At 39.8% G+C, this 23,532-nt stretch overlaps 1 protein-coding gene across 3 annotated transcripts in view; it reads left to right on the plus strand.

Annotated features, from left to right (window-relative positions):
- Positions 1-277: 277 nt before the first annotated feature.
- The window catches only part of LOC308080768 (NACHT, LRR and PYD domains-containing protein 3-like), a 30,099-nt gene continuing 6,844 nt past the window's right edge, over positions 278-23,532 (plus strand). For 2 of the 3 annotated variants that reach the window (XM_080422742.1, XM_080422743.1), the window contains exons 1-8: positions 278-361; positions 1,266-1,352; positions 13,547-13,609; positions 14,528-16,427; positions 17,938-18,105; positions 19,627-19,800; positions 20,989-21,135; positions 21,920-21,966. In XM_080422742.1, coding sequence (XP_080278868.1) covers positions 295-361; positions 1,266-1,352; positions 13,547-13,609; positions 14,528-16,427; positions 17,938-18,105; positions 19,627-19,800; positions 20,989-21,135; positions 21,920-21,966 — 2,653 coding nt within the window. In that variant the 5' untranslated portion in view covers positions 278-294. The remainder of the gene's footprint in view (positions 362-1,265; positions 1,353-13,546; positions 13,610-14,527; positions 16,428-17,937; positions 18,106-19,626; positions 19,801-20,988; positions 21,136-21,919; positions 21,967-23,532) is intronic. The other variant, XM_080422744.1, reaches the window with a different exon arrangement.

The raw sequence follows: 23,532 nt of genomic DNA on the forward strand, positions 1-23,532 counted from the left end.
ACAGCTGCTGATGTGAAAAGTAACCTTAATGTTGTAATGAAGCCATGTTGGCCTACCTAACACATAACTAGAGCTGTCAGACAGTTGCAAAAATGTACTACTTTACAACCAGCTTCAAGTCTGAATGTACTCTAATAGTTATTGTACGTATCTGAGTGTTTAAAATAATGACATTGACCCATTATAACATTGTCATCTAAATGCATGTATTTATTATTCTTAAATTGAAAGCAAATTAAACTCAGTAATGTAATTGTTTTTGTTTTCTCCTAAGAACCTGAACCTGTTGGAAGGATGGTTGGAGGCATTATTGTTGCTCTCATCATTGCAGTGGGTTTGATGCTGGGTGTGAAATATCGTGGTAAGTTTCTCTACTGAATTACACATAACATACAACATGCTTACAAAGTTACATGCGATGTCAAATATTTTAATCTTTAGAACTGTGTGTGTGTGTGTGTGTGTGTGTGTGTGTGTGTGTGTGTGTGTGTGTGTGTGTGTGTGTGTGTGTGTGTGTGTGTGTGTGTGTGTGTGTGTAGCCCATAAGCAAAGGGGGCAGAGTGTGTCATCAAGGACAACAGAATGCATGGGGGGGTGTTTTGTGTACCTAAATGTCTACCGGCACAAAGGACTGACTGTGTCGGAGTGTCAGGGGTTAATTCTAAGAGGCCACTTTTAAGCACAGAGACGAGCATCCTGTTTCCATCTAGCAGAAGCAGCCCAGTATCAACTCTCGATCAGGAAATGAAAACCACAACAACATGCATAAACGCTCTGTATAACTTTAGACTTTAGACACTGTGTTCCCGATGGTTGCAAACGTCTAAACTAAAATAGACAAAAAGTTGTTGTGTATTCAATACTGTATTAATCTCACACATGGGTAGTGTGCAGTGGTGAATTTCCATCATGACACTTATCATACCCTCTATGATGAGTGTATGATTGTGGGATGGTTTGATCAGTATAGCTTCCACTCCCCTTCAGCCTCAGGAAGAGGTTGAACTGGTGCTGGAATGCTGCTGCTAGCTACCCAGCACACATAGTTGAGCCACCCTATGACCCTGGGATTGATGTTGTCCAGATCCGTGGCCTTGTTCATGACAATCCTGGAGAGTTGTGTGCATGCGCGCGCCTGCTACTGTAAATTAAATATTACAATAGTATTAATTTATTCATTGTTATCCACATGTGTCCAAACAAGCCAACAGCTGAAACCTCACTGTTATGTAATATGTTATCACTGTGTTTGAATTTAATATCAGATCATATAAAAGAGAAGTTGCCAGAGTCTGTGAGGCGTAGGTTGCCTCCACGTTGGTTTGAGCCTGTGGCTGTGGATGATCCTGAAGGTGAGTTTAAGAACTTTATTTGAGCAGTTTGTGGTCTGGAGTTGAACCTCCAACTCATTTATAATAATAATTATAAAATCTTATTGTCATAATGAAAAAACTAAGTATCTATAGGATGAACATAACAACTACAACACATGATATGTGTGTGTTCATAATAAACCTCCAATCTTCAATTCTTCATGCTGACTGTAACGATTGTCAGAGTTGCTGTAAAGTAGGGGTCTTCAAAGTTTTCAGGCCAAGGACCCCCTATCTGAGAGAGAGATGAAGCAGGGACCCCTCTATATTGTATAAAATTATGTTTCAGATTACACTTTTTTGTTTACTTGGTCTGCTCTTTTTTCCCTCTACACCTATACATCTTTGCCAAAAGTAGCCGATCTACAAGCTCACAACGCCTTGCAGCGCGAGGCATTGTGAGCTTGTAGATCTGCTATTTTTGGCTAAAATTCTCCTTAGGAAAGGGATGCAAGGGTTCAAGGGGTTAAGGTAAAAAAAAAAGAATCATATCACATAAAGATTTGGCGGACCCTGTAGTAACTCTGAGGACCCCCTAGGGGTCCCGGACCCCTCTTGAAGACCCCTGCTGTAAAGTAATAGGCTTTGTGTTGTTAGTAATCACGTTTAGGGATACATGTGGACACTTTTATTCCACTCTGATTTAAATCATTCCTAAAGGTTTTGGCTCAACTGTTTACATGGGATGTGATCTAATCTGGTCTGGTTTTGTTTTACGCCTTTTTAATCAGAACAGCTGTAGCACATGTCACACAGCCTGTGTGTGACATGCACAAATGATGAATGCATTGCATTCGTTGGCTTTTTTTGTTTGAATAACTTCCCTAAAGATGGATATCAATGGTCTGTTCAGTGCAGTATATGCTGTTTATTTTGCTCTAATCAAGCAGCAGCATGATAACAACACATGCTTAATTCTACTGGGATCAATGAAGAGGAGAAGGCGAGCACAAGAACGACTTTGTAATGATTGCACTGAGGTTACAATGATGCATAACTTACTGCCCTGCCGCCTCATAACACTAGTAATCAGTGAATAAGGCCTGCAGAAAAGAATGGAGGGATAGAGTTGTGTTTTTTATGATCTTGAATGGAAGCAAAACCTTCGGATGACACGCCAATCATTCATAAAGTTATGTGGACTGGTGGAGGTATTTAATGGCTCCAGGTGAAGTCACCATCAGAGTTACCACCTCTTATTATGCGTGTCACAATTGTTTTATACAAACTTGGTAGCTGTGCAGAATACCACCTTGTCTCCAATCAATTCAGCGTTCACAAAAGCACAGTAAACAAAATAAAATCACATAGTGTTTTGTATGGGCATGTTAAAGGGCCAATCAAAGATCTGATCCAGATAAATGAAGAGGAAGCACCAGAATTCAGCATGAGATTTGAGGCGTCACATTTTATCCCATAAATCATGGGCCTGATAGATGGTAAAACACATTTTATGGACCATGGTATTCCATAACCACAACCATGAATTACGTAACAATTAAAACATACTAACACAAACAAATGATGACATGAGACATCATAACACATGAATCCCCAAACACATTCCCTGTAACAAATACATGGATTGCACAATAAATGTAGCGTGCACAGAAAGAACACAGCAGATAGTAACCAGGTTAAGTTGTTTTCATGGAACCCTTTTCAGTAAGACTGTATATTAAGGTTGGGTCTGTAATGTATTATAAGCACATTTATAATGCACTTATAAGGCTTTATAACACTAGTAATGTTTAGAACATTACTAGTGTTATAACACATTATAACTACATACCATAACTTAGTCAGTTATAAAGTGTCTTTGTTATAAGTTATGCATAATTATAAACATTTATAATTTATAAGTGTTATGAAGCATTATAAGTGCATTATAATGTATTATAAATGTGATTATAATGCATTATAAGACACAACCTTTAAAGGGATATTTCACTTTCAAAAAAATGTTTGGTAATTTTATCGTCTACTCAGGCTTTTGTGAGCCCCCCAGATAGTTTTTAAGTTGCTTGATTCAGTATTTAGACATTTGATATTCATTTTATTAGACATGCCCCCTTCTTATACAAACCCATTATAACTTCAAACTCAATTTTTAACATGTTAGATTCATCAAAAACACCCGTCCTTGGTTCTGGTGACTCATCCTGCCCTCCTAATATGTGAGGGGCCGTGTTTTTTTGATTACTTTTTCATTTATTTTATTTTATTGTTTTTCCCCCAAAAAAATCGGGTTAGGGTTGTTTCCGATGAATCTAACATGGTTAAAATGGAGTTTGAAGTTACAATGGGTTTGTATAGGAAGGGGGCGTGTCTGATAACATAAATATCTAATATCTAAATACTGAATCAAGCAACTTAAAAACTGTCCGGGTGCTCCCAAAAGCATATTGCAACAAAGCAGCGATGCCTCTAAGGCTGTAATTAAATGAACCTTTAATGGACACCCACAATGATTGTTTAGGTTTGTGAGTTCATCTTCCACATCAAATTATAATTTTAATCTAAAGCGGCCTGCAAATGTATATTGTATTTATGTATGTATCACTGTTAGATCATTGTTACTGTTGGTCACGAAAATTAACCACTTCCAGAGTCTGTTTCATCAAGTATCTCACAATCACTTGTAAGAATTACACTGAAAGTTTGACTTGGACTAAACTCGACAGGGTCTAGGCCAGTGGTTCTCAACATTTAAAATTTCCAGGACCTCTAGTTTCACTCAATCGTTTATCTCTGGGACCCCAATGTACATTGTAATCCTCAGTGTTAAGTCAATGCTGAGAGTGTACAAATTGAACCAAATGGACCCTTATGGGTACATTTGGTTCCATATTTGTACACTCTCAGAGTTATAGACCTGTAAGGGTTCATTTACTTTCATTTATACACTCTTAAGGTCCTTACACACCGTGGCGATTTTTTCGTGCGAATAATATGCTTTTTTTTAAAACCTTATAAAGTCAATGCAAGCGTACATGGCGCGAAAAAGCGGAGAAGCGAAAAAGCGTCTTTTAATTATTCGGAACGAGTCCGAATACGCTTTTTTCGCTCCGCGAAACTGATGTGGACGCTTGCATTGACTTTATAAGGTTTTTAAAAAAAACGTATTTATTCGCATGAAGAATTCGCCCCGGTGTGTAAGGACCTTTAGTCTGTAACTTCCAGTTACAGTGGTCAGTCTATGATGTCATGGACTTGCAAGGTGATTGTTGTGGGAACAATGGAAACCTGAAATATCACACCTGTCATACAAGATCAGTTACAGTAATGATTCCATTTCTACCCAAACGATATATTGGAATAATATTCTTGTCAAGCGTTCCCATGCAACCCATCTGTCCTTCCTCAGAATGTGTTATACAAATGTACAAATGTGTATACAAATATTTTGAAAATAAGCTCACAATGCGTCACATGGCAATGCATTGTGAGCTTGTAGATCGGCTATTTTTAAATGGCCTAAATGTATTGGGCTGAAGTGTGTTTTGTGATAATTATCCAAATCTACAAAGTAACTAGGGTACAATATTTGCCTTTGAGATGTAGTGAAGTAGAAGTAAAAGTATTGAAATTTGGAAATACTCCAGTAAAGTAAAATTGCCTAATTTGTTTTTTTACTTAGTAAGTACAGTACTTGAGTAAATACAGTTACTTAACACCACTGAGAGAGAGGGGCTCGAGTCGCAAAGCGAGTGTTAATTGTGTTAATTCAGCCAAAATCTGTCACTTGCATTTCAAATCATATTCTTTGATCTGCTGGTGATATAACTTAAACATACTTGCATGGATTACGGAGAAATTTGAAAGAAGTCTTGATCTTGGACGTGCTATGCACTTCTGGATTTCTTTGTGTCAGTCTGTGCAACATGTGGTAAGCGGCCCCGACCGGAGTGGCTTGGAGCGGCAGGCGGTCCTTGAGTAAATGTACTTAGTTACTTTACACCACTGTCGATTGGTCTATCCAGCTCAAGTCTGTATCACGTCATTAACCGCAGGGAAGGTAAATTACTATTATCACACAAACCCTCCAGCCGCTACAATACATAAACAAACACAATTTTATGAGGTTCAAACAAATTAATGCATATTTTTGCGCTGCCAAGGAATATATTTCAGCCTGTAACAGACAGTAACACACAGTGGTGTAAAGTAACTATGTACATTTACTCAAGGACTGTACAATTTTGAGGTATTTTTGGGCGGTGAAACCGCCCCTATAAGTGAGGTTTGGAAATTTGTACAATTATCCTGCGCTGTGATTGGCCAAAAAGTACCCCGCCTAACCCTGCACCGTGATTGGCCAATCACAGTCTATTCAGTCTATTCAATTTTGTCGAATCTGTATGGTAGAGTGTGTTAATACAATATAACTTATCCAATTGGGGCTGTTATATTTTGTCTCCCTGCTCTTCTATTGAGCCATTTAGATTGTGTCAAAGGTCATGTCTCACCAAGACACAGGATCTGACATGAATTGTGACCTGATGTGTCAGTATAGGAAATGAAAGGTTGTTTGTGTGGAGACCAGGCAAGTCGACTTGTCTGTCTGCCATCTAGTTTTGACAGGGTGAAGTTCACCGCTGTGCGTGTCGGCGCCATCTTGTTTTGACAAGGTGAAGTTAACGGTTGTGCGTGTGAAACATCCTCTGCTCTCGTGCGTGTGGGTAGGTATGAAACATCCTCTGCTCTCATGAGAGCAGAGGATGTGGTCACAAAGAACCACATGCCTTGCAAACAACACCTGCCTCTCTGCAACCACCATCTCTGCAGGCATGGATGCTGATTTATGTTGGGTGGGTAGGGTACTCAACAACAAGTCACACACACATCAACCAAGTTTTAACCCCTTAATCAGAAATGCCTGATGAATGTCAGTTGGAAACATTGTACTCGTAATAAAATACTTTTTTGCTGTAAGTGAAGACAGTGTGCACGATCATCATTCTTTCCTGTCTCATGCACTGGCTGCCTGCTCCTACGCACCTGTCCCAGTAGGTGTGCAAAAGGACCTTCTTTTTTACTACATTTCAAGTCATACAATTTGATTACTGGCTGATGATGAAACCATAACTGGTATAAGGACTTTGCAGATTACAGGGAGAGAGTTTGAATGACAGAAATCTGTTCACAATAACACACGGTATCAGAGCGGGTACATCATGCATCCTGTGCACGTTACAAAGCATCACACAATCGTCATCCGACCGACACATTTCCTGTGGGTGCTCGGCTTTCTCCCCGGCACCCACAGGATTGGCGCTAATGTCTGCAGGTCTCTGCACAAACATACACTGAACAGAGAGAATGTTCTGTTTTCTATGTCACCTGTATGCATACAGAATGAGCATGTAAGGTAATCACCAGATGTTACTTATAATCTGATGAAAAAATATGTGTAATCACGGTAATCAAAACGCCCTTCATGACAGTTACTCTATGCATTTATTATTATTTATTTATTTTATAGGACAGATGGCCGCAGTTTAAAGTTAGCTCCATGTCCTAATCTTTGAAGCTGAATATTATTGTATCTTGACAAAAAGGTCACAGTTGATGGCCCTGGATCTGAGAATTTGTACCAAATATATTTATTGTCTTTACCACCAAAGTACATTAAGAACTGGAATATAATTAATGTGATCTGAGTGCAGCTTTGTCAGCGATGTGTCACTCATATGTGACTCCTGTTATTTCCTCATGAGAAAATAATTCTCTTTTGAGGCACTGGGGTTCACACTGGTCCCGAGGAAGACTAAGCTGACCGCGCTTTTGTGGTGGCCCACATCAGATCTGCTAAGTCCATCGAGATTTTTAAGTCCTTACAACAAACTCACCTTCTCTCTGGCTTTTAACAATATCCACTCCTAAATATTCCTATTTTAACTCCTATCTAATGTTTTCTACCTTCTGTGTACATACTGTGTGTATGTAAATGAACAATCTCGCTCTATGTCTGTGTCTCCTATATGCATGCATGTTATGTGTTTTTATACATGTTTTAGTTTTTGTGTTTTTGTTCTTTGATTTGATGTATTGCTCTTCTTTTACCTGTGCAGCACTTTGGTCAACTAAGGTTGTGTGAAAATGTGCTCTATAAATACAGTTTGATTGATAAGCTAGTAACTCCCATCATGATGACTGACTATCAGATGACATTACCTGAGTCTCAGACACAGCAGAGAATGTAAGGGAACTACTGGCAGTAGAAATGGAGTGCAGGAAGATCTGCCTCAAGCTTTATAACAAGAAAACGAAAGTATCGGTATTTAACACAGAGGACATCATTGCCACTGCCGACGGGACAGTGCTTGAGATAGTCGAGGACTTCAAAGGACTTTTACTTTTACTTGTACTTTGAGTATTTTTAAAAGCATGTACTTTTGAATACTTAAGTATATTTAAAAGCAATTACTTTCTTACTCTTACTTGAGTAACATTTTGACTGAGCTACTTTTACTTGTAGTGGAGTAAATTTGACCAGGAGTATCTGTACTCTTACTCAAGTACTGGGGTTGAGTACTTTGTCCACCTCTGCACACAGGTACACGTATGTACACGCGTGCCTGCACACGCACACACTATATAATAGTGTGTGCTAATAGCATTAATTACCCTTTTTGTCATACAAATGCAATATTTGGGTGCGTTCCTAAATATGTTGTGAGAGTGTTCTGGTGTTGACATAGAGTGCATAGCCTCTAATTTAATAGGCTATTACATTTTCTTCTTGTTGAAATGCATTCAAATGATCGTTCATCCCATGTAAACATGATTATAATGTTTTGTTACAGGTAGGTGCGTCTTGAATAATCTCTAGAGTAGCAAAGCCACAACCGTCGCATTTTGCAATGACACTTAATTCAACCATCATTGTTTTCTTGTTAAAATGCTTAGAAAAAAATATATAGATTAGTGAAATATATAGATTAGTCCGAGCACTCTCCGAACGACCAAGAAAGGACACCCCGTGGCCCAGGTACATTCCAGAGCACATTTCCGAATGCACAAAGTGTGTAATGGGGTGGAACCTGCGCTGGCACCTCAACGGGCACCTCATTCTAGGGGTGGCCTGTGCCACCCCTGGACACACCTCTGTTCAGTGGTATATCTGACAGTTCATTGCAAACATCAGGGTAATCTCCTCACATAGCAAAACCATCAGAAAAATGGAACATAAATTAGCTTGAAGTTGTTGTTGATTTCATAATAGTCTGTAACAATGTGAAGTGAAACTGATCTTTTCCTCTCTACTCATCAGCCCCAACTGAACATCCATCTGATGAAGAAAATGAAGGCAAGTCCTATCTATAAAATGCAGAAGTGACTAGTCATGTTACAATGTTTTGTCCATCTCTCCCTCTTTCTCTCCCTCTCTCCTCCTCGCTCTTTCACTCTCTCACTCTCTCACTCTCTTTCCCTCTCTGACTCTCCCACTTTTTCTTTCCCTCTCTGTCACTCCCATTCTCTCTCACTCTTTCCCTCTCTTCTCTTTCCCTCTCTCCCTTTTCCCTCTCCCCTTCTCCCTGTATCCCCTTCTCTTTCCCCCCCTGTCTCTCCCTCTCTCTCCCCCTCTCTCTGACAATTGTGTTTGTATTTAGTTGTGTTGTGTTTTGTCTTGAGCTCCCATAAATTCTGGTATAGAGGAGTTCCTTCCTCAGAAAGGAATATTGCCAATATTGTCTACCTCTTGCTGCACCTTCCTGCTACCAGCTCAGCTGTCAACAACACCTCCCTGCTGTCTTAACCCATTAAAACCGGGAAGGGAACGTATCAGTGTCATTTTAAGATGTCTTTGGCTATTCAAAATAGCAGATATACAAGTTCATTACGGGGCACCGAGAGCTTTTTTTTTAAAATCTTGAACATTAAGTGCAAATATTTGAATATATATATTTTTCAAAGGGAAATTTTTTAACTGAAATCTTTGCTTCTGGGAGTCCCTGGAACTAAATATTTTGAGATGGGGGTCTGCGGCCAAATGCATATAATTTTGGGGGGTCCTTGACATGAAACAGTTTGAGAACCACTGATAAAGAAACATGTGTTTTTCAATAAACTGTAGGATTTAGAAGATGTTTGTAAAATGTTCACGGTTTTTCAAAAATAGCAGATCTACAAGCTCATAGCGTGGCACTCGGTGCCGTGCTATGAGCTTTTAGATATGCTATTTTTTTATAGCCAAAGAAATCTAAAATGACAGAGATGTGTTCCCGGACTGAATGGGTTAATGTGTTCAGCATCCTGAAAGCACTTCTAATAATCTTCTCCCTCCGCTGCTTGTTCAGCTTTAAAGCTGCTGGTGTGAATTTAATTAAAGTAACCTTAATGTTGTTGATAAAGTTGATAAAGGAGCTGATAAGGGTCGTAAATCCTGCTCTATGTTAATGAAAACTATTTGTAGTTAAACAGCTGAAAACCCAGTGTAAAAAGGATGAGACAAATCAAAGACAGACACAGGCCGGTTCTCAAATTAAAAGGTTGACATTGTATTAAGAGAAAGAATCAATCCACCAGGCACCTTAAAGCAAAATTATCTCTCTGGCTAAACAGTCAATGATCACAACAGTTATACACAAATGAAGTTGTTATCAGCTCTGACGATGACATCTGGCCATGAGGAGCCTTGCTTGTAGGTTGAGACCTTGGCTCTGACTGGCCTTGCTGGAGGTGTTGTGGCTTTGTCATAGATGGTCAAGTTAACTCCAATGAGCTGTTATTGTATTCCTCCAGAGATAATCAGTGACCTCGGCTGGGCCTGTGCGCTTTGCAACTCAAAACACATGCATTCTCTAGAGGAAAGGAGAGAATCCAGACCACCTTGAACTTAATACAATCATAGGATTGGTAGGCAAACCTGAGTTATGCAGAGATGGCACACTAAAATAGGATACAATGGCATATATATCAATATTGTCGACAAAATACATAGTTCTCGACCTATCAGTTGTAATGAAGCCATGTTAGCCAACCTAACACAAAACTAGAGCTGTTAAACAGCTGCAAAAATGCACTACTTAATCACACAAATTCCTGTGATTAATTACATTCTTTTCAATAACATTTAAAAGCAAGGATATGTATTCAACCTACCACTAAATTGATGAGGAATCCACACAAAAGAGGTACAAGATGTATCTAGGTACTGTTGGCTGTGGAAAGCCTGGTGACGTGAGGTTAGGTTGTGGATGGACCTGCAACATGACAGACTATGGAGCTCAGTCACACTTTATTCTCTAATGTTGTTTAATTCAACTTTAGGAAACAAGCCTTAATAAGCAATTACACTTTGGAAAAACACCCCAAAAACCTGCAACCTGCAACTGAGGTGAAAATGTTTTGTGCCAGGGACCTCCAGAAGCAAAGATTTGAGTTAAAAATGTATGTAATGTATTCTAAATATATTCAAAGATGTGTACACATTTTCAAGATTTTTCAAAAATAGCAGATCTACAAGTTCATTGCGCGGCACTCGGTGCCGCGCTATGAGCTTGTATATCTGCTATTTTTGAATAGCCAAAAGTAAGTGGTTAAAATGATTTTGACGCTATGTTAACTAATTTTGCTGGGGACCGCCTGGTACTCCCCCAAGGACCACTGGTGGTCCCCGGACCACTGGTTGAAAACCACTGCTCTTTAGCAATGATTACTGTCAGAATAAAGAGTTTGAATGTTTTAACAAAAAACATTGTTAAAACTATCATAACATATTAATACGCAATAGACAGGTTGTAACAGAAGAGAAACAGACATACAGTACCATACTGATCAACGTTGTTCATGTTTGATCTGTTCTCATGACACCTACCATAGACACGTTTGCACACACACACACACACATGCACGCGCACACGTCCGCGCACATGCACATTATTAACGTTAGACTGATTGAATAGTGTGCGTGCACGTTGGCCTGTGTGTAGGCGCACATGTGCACGCCAGTGTTAACTTTGACAGCACATTTTTATTTCGTTTTAGTCAGTCTTTTGACTAAAATTCAATGTAGTTTTATTCCTATAAGTGTTTTAGTTTTAGTCTAGTTTTAGTTGACTAAATATAAGATTTTAGTTGACTAAATCTACAGTTGATTTAGTCAACTAAAATACATTTTGTCCGGCCGTGATGCTGTCGTAATGCCTGATTTATAACAGCTGATCTACAAATTGAGCTTGTAGATCAGCTATTTCGGAAAATGACTTGTCTTAGTTCTACTGGATCTCTTGTCCTGTAGTCCTCCCTAACAATTTAGTCTATATTTTTTGTTTTCTAAATTGTCAATTTAGTCATAGTTTTAGTCACCATAACTTAGTTATATTTTTTATTTTTTTAAGATTTGTTGTTGGCTTTTCTGCCTTTATTGATAGATTTTTAAGTGACAGACAGGAAAGAGGGAGAGAGAGAGACGGGGAGAGACACGCAGCAAAGGTCCTCGGGAACGGGACTCGAACCCGCGACGCACTGTCAGGCTTCTTTGAGCCTAGGTGCCCAGACCGCTACGCCAGCGGTCTGGGCCTATAACTTAGTTTTAATTAAGTTTTTAATTAGTTTTCATCAGTGAAAAAAGGTACCCAAAGAATATATATGTTACAGGGTGAATGGAGAACCAGGTAGATTGAAGAAGGCGCGTTCGTTTTTACCACCCACCCAGCAATTCTGTAGAAGCAACACTAGAGGGAGCCACAAGCCAGGCTTGTGCACAAACATATATGGCTGCGACCACACACACACAGTCACACACACAAGCGCACGCGCTCATGCTTTTTTTGGTTTATTGAAAGCAGGACTGTTAAGATACTTTTATTGTGTTCTGGCTTTTGTTTTACTTTCTCCCTGACACACACACACACACACACACACACACACACACACACACACACACACACACACACACACACACACACACACACACACACACACACACACACACAGTGATCCATGAAAAGAACTATTCTGTCCCTATCGGTTTACAACTCAAACGGCGCTGAGTCGACTAGTAGAGCATCGGCCGGTCAGCGCGGGCACTCGCGCCTGGAGGCGCGAGGGCGCGCTTCCTCGGCCTCAAGCTCCACTAAGTCGGCGCGCCTCCGTCGTGGACAAGCGTGTGCGTGTGCACGCGTGTTCAGCGTTCCCCTAGCGTAGCTTCCTGGTTGCTATGTGGGGGGGAACAACAAAAGACAGGTCCGCGTCGGCACATCAAAGCCCCGCCTCTCCGCGTTCTCGGACGGTTTATTTCGCGAGGAGGAGCTCCTCCTCGCGAAATAAACCGTCCTCCTTCCCCGAGGAGAAGGAGGACGGTTTATTTCGCGAGGAGCTCCTCCTCGCGAGCCTCACGTAATAAACCCCCGCCTCGCAGCGCCGCGTCCTCCTTCTCCTCCTCCTCCTCGCGAGCCTCGCTAATAAACCCTATCTCGAAAAGCCCCGCCTCGCCCCGAAGCCCCGTGCCTAAAAACAAGCGCTCTGTCTTCAATCTACCTGGTTCTCCATTCACCCTGTGACATATATATATCTTGTTCTTAACAAGCATTCCCATGCAACACATCTGCTGGGAACTACTCCTAACAGGTTACAGTAGATCAGCTCTTGAGCTCTCCTACATTCTAGTGGAGACAGGAGCTCAATCCTAACAAATGAATATTGACAATCTATCTATCTATATATATGGCACATTACTGCAATAAAATAAAGATCTAAAACAGTGTGAAGTGACCTTTCAGTGGCTGGTATAGCTGACAGTTCACTGTCAACATCTGGGTCGTCTCCTCACATAGAAAAACCAAGTAGGGGTGCAACAGTTAATCAAACTAATAAATGTAATCAATCATAAATAATCGATAATTGAATGAAATAATCGATTAATAATCAATACCTTTTTTAGGAATATTATAGATGAAGATGTAAAAGATAATCCAAAAATGACAAAAATAGTGAAAATTGCGGACCTACAAGCTCACAATGTCTGGCGATGCGACACGTTGTGAGCTTGTAGATCTCCAATTTTCATATTTTTTGTACAACATTGTTATGTGACTAAGTGTAAATGGTTAATCGATTAGTTTCTGTACGAAATGTAAAACATAATAAAAAACGTGCGTGTGTGTGTGTGTGTGTGTGTGTGTGTGTGTGTGTGTGTGTGTGTGTGTGTGTGTGTGTGTGTGTAGGAATTCCACTGAAAACCAGAAGTGATCCAACATCAAATCTGATCAACAGTGATTCGTCACATGGTATGTATGTTTCTCTTTTGCTACTACCTACCGATATTTGCAACAAAAAATTAAGCACAAAATGCCTCAAATCATGAACGCAGCGTCCGATTGCCATGAAAGGCAGAGGAAGAAATGCCACCCTTTTTACATCGGCCTATTATAGCGCCACCAGGAGGCCACAATAACCTACCTGACCTGGGGTAGACCTGTGTTCCGAGGAGCTAGTTATATTATTCTAACTTATATTTTGTATTTGTTGTCAACATTTTCCACCATTTTTCAACGTTTTTTCTCTTTGTCTCTCTTTCATTCACTTCCCCCTCCATCCCTCTCTCTCCTTTTCCCCTTTATCTCTCTCTGTCTCTTTCCTTCTTTACCCTCTCTCCTCTTCTCTTTAACTCTCTGTTTCCCTATCCCTTTCTCCCTCTCTCCGCTTCTCTTTCCTTCTCTCCCTGTCCCTGTCCTTTAACGATTTAATAAAACATTGAATTTCTTAACAAAAACATATCACACCCTGTTTATCTTTGTAAATGTGGATTAAAATATAGAAGTACTTCAAGTATGATTTCACTTGACAGTCAAACATTTTCGTGTTCAGACCGCTAATAGTAGTCAACAGTCTTCATCAGAACAGAATAATGATGTGACTGATGTGTTTAACCACTTTCAACCTGTATTCAACCAATTTATATTTATAAAAATAAAAAAGTGAAAATAGCCAATCTACAAGCTATGTGTCGTATAATGTATTATATAGAGCTACATAGTCAATAATATTGATAATCTGACAGTAAAAAATACTTTTACATAGCTCAGCGGCTACAGCAGCAGACACATGATCCTCTTTTAACTTTAGAATGACCAAGACCTCTCATTTGAGGACTACATTTACCATAACATGCACTTATTGTTATCCTCTGTTCTTTGATCATTTAGAAACTCCCGCTCCTGTGTGTCAACGACAACTCAAGACTATTCTGTGGGAGAAGTTTCAATATATGTTGGAGTGGATGACAAAAGAAGGAGATGAACAACTTCTGAATGAGATCTACACAGAGCTCTACATCACAGAGGGAGGGGGTGAACAGGTCAATATGGAACATGAGGTCAGACAGATTGAAACAGCACCCAGGAAAACAGCATCCAGAAAAGAACAAACTATCCATTTAAACGACATACTTAAACCTTTACCAGGACAAGAAAAGACATTCAGAACAGTGATGACAAAGGGAGTGGCTGGCATTGGTAAAACAGTCTTAACTCAGAAATACACTCTGGACTGGGCAAAAGACAAAGCCAACAAGGATATTCACTTAATCTTTCCATTCACTTTCCGAGAGCTGAATTTGATGCAGAACAAGAATAAGAATTACAGCTTGATTGAACTTATTCATGACTTTTTTGGTGTATCCACCAACGAAGAAGAAATCTGTCGTTTCCAAGGATCCCAAGTTTTGTTCATCATTGATGGATTAGATGAATGGAGGCATTCTCTAGACTTCGATAGTAAGTCAGATACTGATGTCTGTACTGATGTCACAAAGCAAACCTCAGTGGACGTGCTGCTAACAAATCTCATTAGTGGAAAGCTGCTTCCCTCTGCTCGCATCTGGATAACCACACGACCTGCAGCAGCCACTCTGATCCCTGAAGAGTATGTTGACAGGGTGACAGAGGTGAGAGGGTTCACTGACCTCCAGAAGGAGGAGTACTTCATGAAGAGATGCAGTAACGACAAAAACCAGGCCATCTACTCACACATCCAGAAATCACGAAGCCTCCACATCATGTGTCATATCCCAGTCTTCTGTTCGATCATTGCTGCAGTTCTGGAGGGCATGTTGAGAACAGTGTGGATCGGAGCACTGCCAACGACCCTGACTAATATGTACATCCACTTCATGTTGGTTCAGTCCAAACAGACGAATGTGAAGTATCGTGATGGAGCTCAGACACATTCTGACTGGAATCCAGGTCAGGCCATTCTGTCTTTGGGGAAGTTGGCTTATAAACAGCTGGAGAAAGGCAACCTGATCTTCTATGAAGAAGACCTGACAGAGTGTGGCATTAATAGCAGAGATGCAGCAATGTACTCAGGAGTGTTCACACAGATGTTTATGAAGCAGAAGAATGGGTGGGCCAAAGAAGAGGTGTTCTGCTTTGTCCATCTGAGTGTTCAGGAGTTTCTAGCTGCTCTTCATGTCTTTGTCACATTCATCAACACTGGTGTCAACCTTCTGTCAGAACCAAAAACAACCTCCATGCTGCCCAAACTTCTGTCAGAACCACAAACAACCTCCATGCTGCCCAAACTTCTGTCAGAACCAAAAACAACCTCCATGCTGCCCAAACTTCTGTCAGAACCACAAACAACCTCCATGCCGCCCAAACCTGACACTGACCTCTACCAGAGTGCTGTAGACAAGGCCTTACAGAGTTCTAATGGACACTGGGACCTGTTCCTCCGTTTCCTGCTGGGTCTCTCAGAGGAAACCAATCAGACTCTCTTACAAACACTGTTGGGACAAACAGGAAGTAGATCACAGACCAATAAGAAGACAGTCCAGTACATCAAGAAGAAGATCAGAGAGAACCCCTCTCCAGAGAGAAGCATCAATCTATTCCACTGTCTGAATGAGATGAATGATCATTCTCTAGAGAGGGAGATCCAACTGTACCCTGCACTAAAACACTCTCCTGCTCAGTGGTCAGCTCTGGTCTTCATGTTGCTGTCATCAGGAAAGGAGCTGGATGTGTTTGACCTTAAGAAATACCAAGCTTCAGAGGAGGCTCTTCTGGGGCTGCTGCCAGTGATCAAAGCCTCCAATAGAGCTCTGTAGGTGAACTGATAACTGGATGCATTTAATGTGTCATTTTTCTGTTATAGGAAAGACAATACAATAATTTTAACCACTTCATTCTTATACAACATAATGAATAGCAAAAATAGCAGATCTACAACCTGTTGCTTAATGATTTGTTGTGGGCTTGTAGATTGGCTATTTATTTCAATTTTTGAAAAATGACCAAAAATGGAATGGAAGGGTTAAATGGTTCATTGATTTTAACACGGATGAGTCTGACCTGGGTGAACACATCCATTAATCATAATGATTATCAGCTGGGGGGTGCATGTAGGAATAATGATTATCAGCTGGGGGGTGCATGTAGGAAGCTCTGTCTGCCTGTCTCTGTGGATTGCTATGGGGGGATGGAAATGTTTTTCACAACCACGAACAACAGCTAAAGTTTTTGTTTTTCTGTCTGTCTGTCTATCAATCTCTGTTCCGTTCAGTGTTGTTGTTTTTAACTTGGTGCTTTACCACCGTGGTGTTTACCGTGGTGGCCACGCGCACCTGGTACACACAACACTGCACTGACTCAGGACTGACCGCTTTCCTTTTATTATTATTATAATAATAATAATAATAATAATAATAATACATTCATAATAATCATAAAAATAGCACAATTTATAATAATAAAATCAATAATAATAATTATAATAATAATAATAATACACTTTATTTCTAAAGCACTTTTCAAAAACAATGTTTCAAAGTCCTTTACAATGCCAAGATATAAACCATCCGTAAGGATACAAAACAACAGTCAATGAAAATTCTGAGGTAAGATAACCAAAAATATTAAAATCAACGCAATTGAGACAAACAATGTGCAAGGCAAAGGCAATACAATCTAAGGATGAAGTCAGTGTGGAATTCCCAAATGAAGTCAGTGTGGGTCACAGGTCCCAGCTAGCGTTACCTCCCACACCCGGGTCATAGCTCCTCACTGTAGGCTTACAGATAGCAGGTGGTTCGTTGTTAGTAGAAAGAAATGTGCGTCTGTGCATGGAATTTATTGTGTGCGTATGTGTTTGTAAAGCTCCAATTGATGTCAATCATACCAGCTACACCAAACACACGGATAAGGCGAGCCCCATGTGCTCATGTTCTGTATTGACACATTATTGTGGTGAATAGCTGCAGCGACAATGACACATTATAATCCAGACATATCTATATCTATAATCTATAATGTGCACAATAGCCAGCAGTAGCCAAGCTATTTGACCCCGGCTTTAATCATCTTGTCATGGCAGTCTACTGAATTTACCCTCTAAGTTCCATAAAAGTTTGGCCATCTGTTCATGACTTAGTATACTAACAGATAGATAGACATACAAACAAATACAATTATACAAATATTAACTGAAATGTTCACTTGTGTGACGTTTTCTTTTTTTCTTTTTTTCCGCTAATATTAATAACTGGATATGATTCATGTATAATGTGATGTTTCATGAAATACAAACAATGATGTAATCACTACTGTTTCTTCAGGCTGAGTGGCTGTAACCTGTCAGAGAGATGCTGTGAGGAGTTATCATCAGTTCTCAGCTCCTCTGGTTTGAAAGAAATGGATCTAAGCAATAATAATCTGCACGATTTAGGCGTGACGCAGCTTTGTGTTGGACTGGGGAGTCCACACTGTACACTGGAGACCCTCAGGTCAGTATCCTCTTCAACAGATGACAATTCTGGAGTAATTACGCATGGAGCTTATCCTAATTACTTCTCTGAACTGTGTGTGTGTGTGTGTGTGTGTGTGTGTGTGTGTGTGTGTGTGTGTGTGTGTGTGTGTGTGTGTGTGTGTGTGTGTGTGTGTGTGTGTGTGTGTGTGTGTGTGTGTGTGTGTGTGTTGGGGGGGGGCAAAGACAATAGCTATAGTATATAATATAAAATAATGAAGGTCTGTGATTCTTGTGTGAAAAGGGAGGGAGCATCAAGCATATTCCGGCTGGTCTGTGAAGCTGTCAAATGCAAAGACAACTTGCTGAGATTCATAAGTTTGGACCATTGATTCACTGAATATTGTCTCCAATAGCTCCATATTAAAAAGTCCCTTTTTGTAGATTTACTGTCATTTGTGCTTCTCTGTGGAGTGTAAACATCACCTTGAACCTGTGGAGTGTAAACATGAGAGTCTGAGGAGGAAACAGAAATCCCTTAAAACCACCAGAACTCTTCTTCAACAGCTCAGCTTTTGTTAAACTAGAACATTGCACTAGCACATACCTCCACCCAAGGTTTGATTTGTTTAAAAGGAATCAGAATGGCAGATATTTTCTATTATTTTTACTTCAGCCCTATACTTGATGATATTAAAAGCATGGGTTCCCCCACAGAAAATGTAACCCTTCCTCCACCAGCACAATGCAAATATCTAGATATGATTTGATCGATTATGTAAGTCTGACTTGTATTTTGACATTGACCTTTGAGCTTTTTGACCCGAACTGTAATCATCTTGTCATGACAGCCTGCTGAATTTAAAATTTTAATAAAAAGTAGGAAAGACATGCACATCCACACCTGAAGTTAGGCAGGTGCTGAACGAAAAAATTAACATGAAAACCAAAAGAGAACGCTCACACACTGTGGGCTCCAGTTGCAGAATTCTTTATTCCACCTGTGTAATGCTGTGACATTACTAACAGACAGACAGACATACAAACAAATGAACAGAATGGGAGATAACCACAACCCCATTCAACTGATTTTATTATTACCCTCAGAAGTAAAGAAAAAAAATCATACAAATACTAACTGAAACGTTTTCAAAGTTACATTTAAAGTTACATGTATGAAGGTTTTTTGTTTTCACTAATACTAATAACTGGACTTTTAGGTCTTCTTTTAAAACTTCAGAGCTGGCATGACACTGACATGCACTTTATTGAATGCACTACATGTGATTTAGGACCTCTTTATATGACAGAGTAGTAGAGAGTACTGATCTTAATTTTTTTGTATACTTTTTGTGCTCTTTGTTTTCCATTTTTTACTTGTAATTCTCTTTTACCCCTTGAACTGCAAACGTGAAAGCCTGCTTAAACAAGAGTTTCACCTCACTTTGTTGTGACAATAAAGTTGATTGATTGATTGATTGGATGTTTAATGTATAATGTGATGTTTCTTTAACAGAAACATAAAATACAAATAATGATGTAACCACTACTTTTTCTTCAGGCTGAGTGGCTGTAACCTGTCAGAGAGATGCTGTGAGGAGTTATCATCAGTTCTCAGCTCCAGCTCCTCTGGTTTGAAAGAAATGGATCTAACCAATAATGATATACTCGATTCAGGCGTGAAGGAGCTCTGCCTTGGACTGGGGAGTCCACACTGTACACTGGAGACCCTCAGGTCAGTATTCATGAACATGTTCAACAGATGACAATTCTGGAGTAATTACACATGGAGCTTATTACTTTTACTTTCAAGCTGTCGAATGCAAAGACAACTTGTTAAGTTTCACAAGTTTGGACCATTGATTCATTGAACTAGAAAAAAAGTTTGTCCCCTTCCTATGTGAAAGCCCCCCTGTACTACAGACACTACCAGGCCTCCTCCCAGCTGTCCCCATCAGCTTTGACTGTATTTTGTATTGATCATGTATTTGTATACATGTAGGCAGCAATGTAGTTTTAATTCTGAAAAGGAAAAAGTCATTAGAGAATGTGTTGTGAATCCAGGGTGGTGTTTTCATTTAATAAGGAAAACAAATGATGTGTGCATGCACATGTAACATTGGTTTGAATGCATGAGTTATAGGCTAGATAGAGGAGAATAAACAAAGTTGTGAGTTATTCCCTCTTCATTTCCCACAATAAAAACCTTCAATGGTTGGGAAAAAGTTGGGAATAAATTAGTACAATATTGGAAAATGATTGTGCTCAGTAACCTTGTCTACATGATATTAAATGACAAATGGTACACACATTTGGGACAACAGAGAACTTGTCTGGATCACTTGCAGAGTGATTTTATGAATGACATAAACACTGACAGACAATCAAAACCATTAGAAGAACATGTGGGGTGTAATCAGTGTCACCCTCTGAATGACATCAGTGAGTTGTATTTGATAGCTGTCATTACATCAGGTATAACCTACAACTAATTAACATGATTCTATATGTAACCAAATGTGGTGCAACAGGCCTCCTACTGGCCAAAATGTGGGGCAAAAAAAACTATTAAAATGTATATGTAACAACGTGTTTACAAAATACATTAACAGTGCGTAAAGCAGCAATCCCAATGACCACTGAGCAATATTTGTGCAAAGTGTGGACCAGTTGGAGCAGTGGTGTGCTGTGAGACCCTCCACAACATTGACTTGGCACTGCATGGGTATCTCTGTGGGTTCTAATAGAAATATATTGTCTTCCATAGTTCCATATTAAAATATCCCTTTTTTGGAGATGGAAAATCAGGGAGATTGGTCAGAGTTAAATGAATGTAAACTTTTGTGTGTGTGTGTGTGTGTGTGTGTGTGTGTGTGTGTGTGTGTGTGTGTGTGTGTGTGTGTGTGTGTCGCTCGCACTATAGGTTGTCAGGCTGTCTGGTCACAGAGGAAGGTTGTTCTTATCTGGTCTCAGCTCTGAGATCCAACTCCCATCTCAAAGTGTTGGACTTAAACTACAATCACCTAGGAGACACTGATCAACTCTCTGCTCTACCACTGGAGGCTCTCAGGTATGGAGAGACTGCTGCCACTCAAATGTGTTTGAGGTATATTCTTCCACTGCCAACAACCCATATGAAGTATCTCTTCCACGGCCTTAAAGGCTCTATTGAGTTGCCAACAACGCCATATTGTAGATAAGTTTGTTGTTCCAGAGATGAGAATGAATGGTTGTAGAATGAATTTGAGTCATCACTCCAGCAAGTGAGGTTCCTTTGCTTCCATTTATTGCATAGTACAGAGTTCCACAGCCAGCTCCACAGCCTGTCGGCCGGGAGTGGCACACACACACTACAAGCTTACATGTCATAGTCTTTATATCAGTGGTCACATTGAATAAGGGGCTGGGGGTCAGCCTCCAAAGGTGAGACCCCACGCAGACACACGCCTGTTAAAAGGAATTAGACAAACAATAGATCACCCTTTTGGTCCCTGATTCGATTTGCAACTGTATAGGCAGGAAAGGGGGAAGGGAGACACATGCATAGAACCCAGGTAAACAACAAAAGGCAAAGCTAAGTGTATGTACCCCACCCGGCCCAGACCAACAGTCACCTCTTGAATCCACTCTTGTGTCTGACTGTAGGCTATCTGTGAAATATGGCTTACATTTGTGTCTATGTTTATGAAATATACACATCATGTTCTAGTAGGTTTAGAGTATAGAAATCATACTGTGATGATGTATAGCAATGTTTAATGTTTGATGGTGAATATTGTTATCAATCATTGTTTCTATTATCTAGTTACAGTAGTAGAATATACAGGCCTGACTTTGTCTCTCTTCACCCTCAGTGTCAAACATGGTGGAGAGAAGATGCTGAAACCAGGCTTGAGGAAGTGTAAGTGTGTATTCTGTTTTATTCATGAAATCAGATGAAAATTAGATGAACAGCTCATATACACAGCAGCATGTGACATTAATTCATTCACATCCTACTGTGAATTAAGACGATAATAACCCCGCCTACCTGTGGTGTCCACATACTGTAGGATTCTAGAATTATACACTAAGGTTGATATATTCATCAAGCTACTGACTTCCTACTTCTCAAAGCTTTCATCACTTCCTCTCTGAATGCAAACCCTCTGGCCTATAAGAGCACACAAAACAGAAGTACTTTAATTAATGGTAGCTTCTCTCTAATGAAACAAGTGTTGATATAGGTTTAAATCAGGGGTGTCAAACTCATCTCAGGGCAAAGGCCAGACTGAGTGAAATAGATATGCTATTTGTTATTTTTGAAAGGTTTTGCCTATAATGACATGCCCAACATAGTGACTCCTCCAGGTTGAAAGTGGTTAAAGGGATAGGTTTAGGTCATATTTGAATTTGCATAATGCTATTCAATATTTTGTTTATTTCTATTGGACATGCAGTTACACATTCATATTTTGTACATTTTTATTACATTAATTCTGCTCTCATTATTTAAACATTAAATCTGATCCTTTCTACTAGATACTTACTGAAATACTTATTTGGATTCGTAACTTTACTTGAGTACAGTTTTTGGCTACTCTACCCCCATCTGCTTATTAGGAAATGTAGTCAGTGGTGGAAAGTGCATTGACTCAAGTACTGTACTTGGGTAAAATCTTGAGGTACTTTATATTTCTAATCCACTACAGTATATCTCTTGAAAATATTTTCCTTTTTACTTCCCTACTAGTATTTGACAGCTTTAGCAACTACTGTAGTTACTTTGTAGACGTTCGTTTTTTATTTAAGGGGGTTTTGTTTATTTCCTTGTGGTCGGACGGTTAAGCGTGGCACACAATATATCATAACTCTATGGGCATGCTGTGCAGGATGCATGATACCCGGTCTTGCACGTAATTCTGAAGGGATGTCTGCCATTCAAACTCTCTCTCTGTTATCTTCAAAGTCTGATTATTAATTCCTTGTGCCAGTTATCATCAGCCAATAATGTGTTGGAGCTACAGTAAATAATGAAGTTAACAGTCTTTCAGGAGGGAGGCTAAATGTTTTCTACTGCCGTGTGGATTACCTTGTGTCCAGTAGGCTATCAACTACCATTTCAGATCAAAGCCTTTGTTCATAAACCAAAGTGATTGAAAGTTTGAAACTTACTTGGAGTTACAAAGCGATCGATCATTTCCCCCTGAAGCCTCTTGTTTTTATATTAGCCTAATAATTAGATTCTGTGGCGGCCAGCAACAGGCTATATGTAGGCTATATGAAGCATATATGTTGAATGAATCCAACAGGATAAAGCAGGCTAAATGAAGTGCTGCGGCAGCTGTCAGTCTGTCTAATCAGCACACCTCTCGTCCTCACATCAAAGGCATTGCTCATTCCAAATTAATATGTTAAATACAATCAATAACTGCTGAGTGGGACAGTCACTTTGAAAAACAGAATGAGCCCAACTGCTGTGAAAAGG

Source organism: Gymnoscopelus braueri (assembly GCF_963280865.1).
Source record: "Gymnoscopelus braueri genome assembly, chromosome: 24".
Taxonomy (NCBI): domain Eukaryota; kingdom Metazoa; phylum Chordata; class Actinopteri; order Myctophiformes; family Myctophidae; genus Gymnoscopelus; species Gymnoscopelus braueri.